At 24.8% G+C, this 3,297-nt stretch overlaps 1 protein-coding gene across 2 annotated transcripts; it reads right to left on the minus strand.

Moving 5' to 3' along the window:
* Window positions 1-270: 270 nt before the first annotated feature.
* LOC122500879 lies at window positions 271-2,334 on the minus strand. 2 transcript variants are annotated; one of them, XM_043610020.1, is made up of 3 exons: window positions 2,283-2,334; window positions 753-2,102; window positions 271-617 (listed from the first exon to the last, which is right to left on the minus strand). In XM_043610020.1, exons 2-3 carry the CDS (start codon window positions 1,970-1,972, stop codon window positions 497-499), a joined length of 1,341 nt encoding a protein of 446 aa, XP_043465955.1. In that variant the 5' UTR covers window positions 1,973-2,102; window positions 2,283-2,334; the 3' UTR covers window positions 271-496. The 2 variants fall into 2 exon arrangements, with proteins under 2 accessions (XP_043465955.1, XP_043465954.1); XM_043610019.1 differs by having other exon boundaries at window positions 271-2,102.
* Between the last annotated feature and the right edge of the window lie 963 nt (window positions 2,335-3,297).

A 3,297-nucleotide genomic window follows, 5' to 3' on the forward strand; every position in this document is an offset into this window, starting at 1 on the left:
TTATTTTTTTTTAAATTATTTAATATTAATGACAAATATATTTAATTTTCTTATTGACTATTTGAATCAAAGAAAGAAAAGATTTTTCTTTTTTTTAGATTTGAAAAATTTTCGACATCTTTTTTCTTTTTGATTCAGAAGTTGATAATAATAATTTGTAAAATTTCTTTAAAAGATATTTTTTAGATGTTTTCAAATTTTTTAAAAGTTGAAGAGAAAAAGGATAATTGCGCATAATAAGAAAAGAATATCAAACGTTTTTTACTGCTGAATTTATTTTTATTTATAATTTCATCATTGATTAAATTTTTAACAATTAAATACTTTTTTTATGATTTTTAATAAATAAAAATTTAAAGTTTGAAAAAAAATATTTCATTCTAGAACTGTAGTAAATTATTTCACATTTTGTACACTACGAAATAAAATGAAAAAAAATATGGAAATTGAACGATTTTATTAATTTTTTTTTTTAATTTTTTGATAAAACATTTTGTCACCAACATTTCAAGCGCCTGAATGATTCGGAAACATGATCACCACTAATATTTTCTGCATATAGAGAAACTTTATTTGCAACGTCTGCTAGCAATTCAGAATGTATGAAACTTCTAAACCTTGAATTAATTTTATATATATTAATTCCATTATTAATCGAGTGTTTTCTAATTTCTAACAATGTTGTTTTTGTATGGGGAATAATTATGTACTGATTTAAATTAGCATCAATGTCTTTTAATTCAATCACAAACCTTAATGGAATTGTTAGTTCCGCGACAGAATGATGGTTGCCCTCTATAAATGGGACATTAATAGTATTGTAATTTTCTGTTCCATTAAAATATTCATTACAAATAGTAAATTCGAGAAACCATAAAGAACGTTTTGAATTAGCGAACGAATTACTTCGTAGTGTGCATATCATTTTCTTTGTAGATTTCACAGGCTTTAAATCCCATTGTCTAATAACCAAACTGTACAGTGCTTTCTTCATTCTCCAAAAAATATGATGCTCTACATTTATAGTAGGGAAATCATTAACCAAGAAATTTTTTATGGCGTAATAATCATCAAAAGTAATTTTGTCAAATAATTTATTAGTCAAGTAGTCAGCAAATAACTTTTCTGGATTATCTTTTATTAGATTCATCTCTTCTTGGTTATAAATATTATGCATACGTTCAATTGCTGCTCTTTTTGATAAACCAACTTCTAAATACAAATTAAATCTTAATTTTTCGTACAACTTAGGATCTTTTAGCCAATACTTATCATACGCTTCCGATGGATATCCATTGTCAGAAATATATTTGATGAAATAATACATTACTCCGAATCGTGGTGAACTAAAGCAGTAATGTTTTATAATATTCATTGCAGTACTTTCACTGCACTTATGAATCAGAAACTTATCAATATTCCTATACCTAATCCAAAAAAGTGATTGAAAATTTTTCTTTCGTATTTGTATGGATGTGACATTTTCTGCTACTGCTGGATTTGTAATAAGCTTCAAAAGTTTCGTGACAATCTCGGTTACAATGATTCCTTTGAAAATTGTAAACTGTAATGATTTCCTTTTCATCAAACCACTAGCAGTCTGTTGAGAAAATGAAGTTCTTGAAAATTCACTGGCAAAATCCATTCCAAGACTGAGAAATTTTGTTACGAATAAAGCAGAAATTAGAGCATCAGTAGTAACACTCAAGATCGTTAACTGCAAATCTTTCATTTTTGGCAGATTCGTAAAAAGTCCAAAAAATATTTCCTCTACATTAAGATGCAAGAAGTGATTTACATTTTCCTTTGATTTAATTTGTTGAGTAGTGTCACTAACAATAAATTCATTATTTTCATGATACTTTGAATTATCGCAGAATATTCTACCAATTTTTAATAATTGAGAGTTCTTGACATCGATGTTTGTAAGCAACAGCAAAAATAATATTCCCATGTAAATAATGATATTCATTTCAGGTAATATTAGAATTTTAAAAATTCTGCTCACAGTAAGATGCCTATGTTGACAGAGTAGAGAACAAATAGTTGTTTTGATGAGTAAGCCTAAACCAATGTTAGCCAGAGCTTTCGCAAATTCTTTCCTATAAGTTTAAAAAAAATTAGATTCTTAAATAAAATATGTCAAAATAAAGTTCAAAGTACCCTTTATAAGTAGATTAATTTTTTTAATTTAAATACTTAATAGTTTTCTCAGAAAAAATTCCTAATAAATAGTTCAAATGTCCTTTTATAACAATATTTAGAAAATATTTAAGAATTACCTTTTGTAAAAGTAGAATATAACTTAGTCGAAAGAAGGTTGTTTTATATCTGTTTTTGAAAAAAAAAATTATTTATATACCTACATAAAATTTTATATTTATTTCTGAAAAAGTTATTTATTATCTACGTACATCATAATCTATATATGTACATGAGAATAAGAAAAGCATATTTTTTATCTTTTCCTTTTGCTATTACTTTTTCTTAGAATAATAAAATATTTATTATCTCTTTTTTCTTATATCAAACCACTGCAAATGTAGCACATTTTTTTAAAAAGGGAAAAATTATCATTTTGGATTTTTAAAAACAAATATTTTATTTTTTTCAAAATAGAAATAAGGGATTTTAATTATAACTTTTTTTTTAGAATTTTTAACATGAACGATTTCTCATATTCTAGGTATAAGGGTAAATTTTACAATTTCTGATTTTTATTTTCTCGTTGATTTTGTTGTAAATCAGATATAAATAGAAAATTAATTTTTTTTATTGAACGGAAACAATTTTTTTATAGTATTGAGCATTGGTGTTTTTTTTTGTTAAAAATTGTTTTTCTTCGTATATATAATAATGGTTATTCTGATTTAGATAAAATTCTCCCCTGCTAAATATACCCAAGGGTATTCCAACAAGAAAATATTGCAGTAGTATCTTTTTGGATTTACGAGTGAAAGCTTTTTTTTAATAATAAGAGAGATAAACGAAGAGCAAAGCGGGTATTGGTTAAATTATAATCCTGCAACATCGAGTTATCGACCTTTTGCAATGCACGTCAATTGTAATGGTATATAGACGATTCTTCTAAAAATACAATTTTCAAACTGGATTTTTAATTTATTTTTCCTTTAAATTTCAATTCTTTTTTTCTTTCATTTCCTCTTTCTCTCTCTCTCTTCTTTATCTGATATTAGATTTAGAAATCGAACAATCTGCTAAATTTGTGTAAAATTAATTCTAAAAAAATTTTTGTACCCCAAACTGGATTACAATTAAAAAAAAATTTAAATTGAA

The sequence above is a fragment of the Leptopilina heterotoma genome, unplaced genomic scaffold (assembly GCF_015476425.1).
Source record: "Leptopilina heterotoma isolate Lh14 unplaced genomic scaffold, ASM1547642v1 Lhet_191, whole genome shotgun sequence".
NCBI lineage: Eukaryota > Metazoa > Arthropoda > Insecta > Hymenoptera > Figitidae > Leptopilina > Leptopilina heterotoma.

Coding starts and splice junctions, on each gene's coding strand:
- LOC122500879 (XM_043610019.1), bottom strand. CDS start 1,972: ATGAATATCATTATTTACATGGGAATATTATTTTTGCTGTTGCTTACA.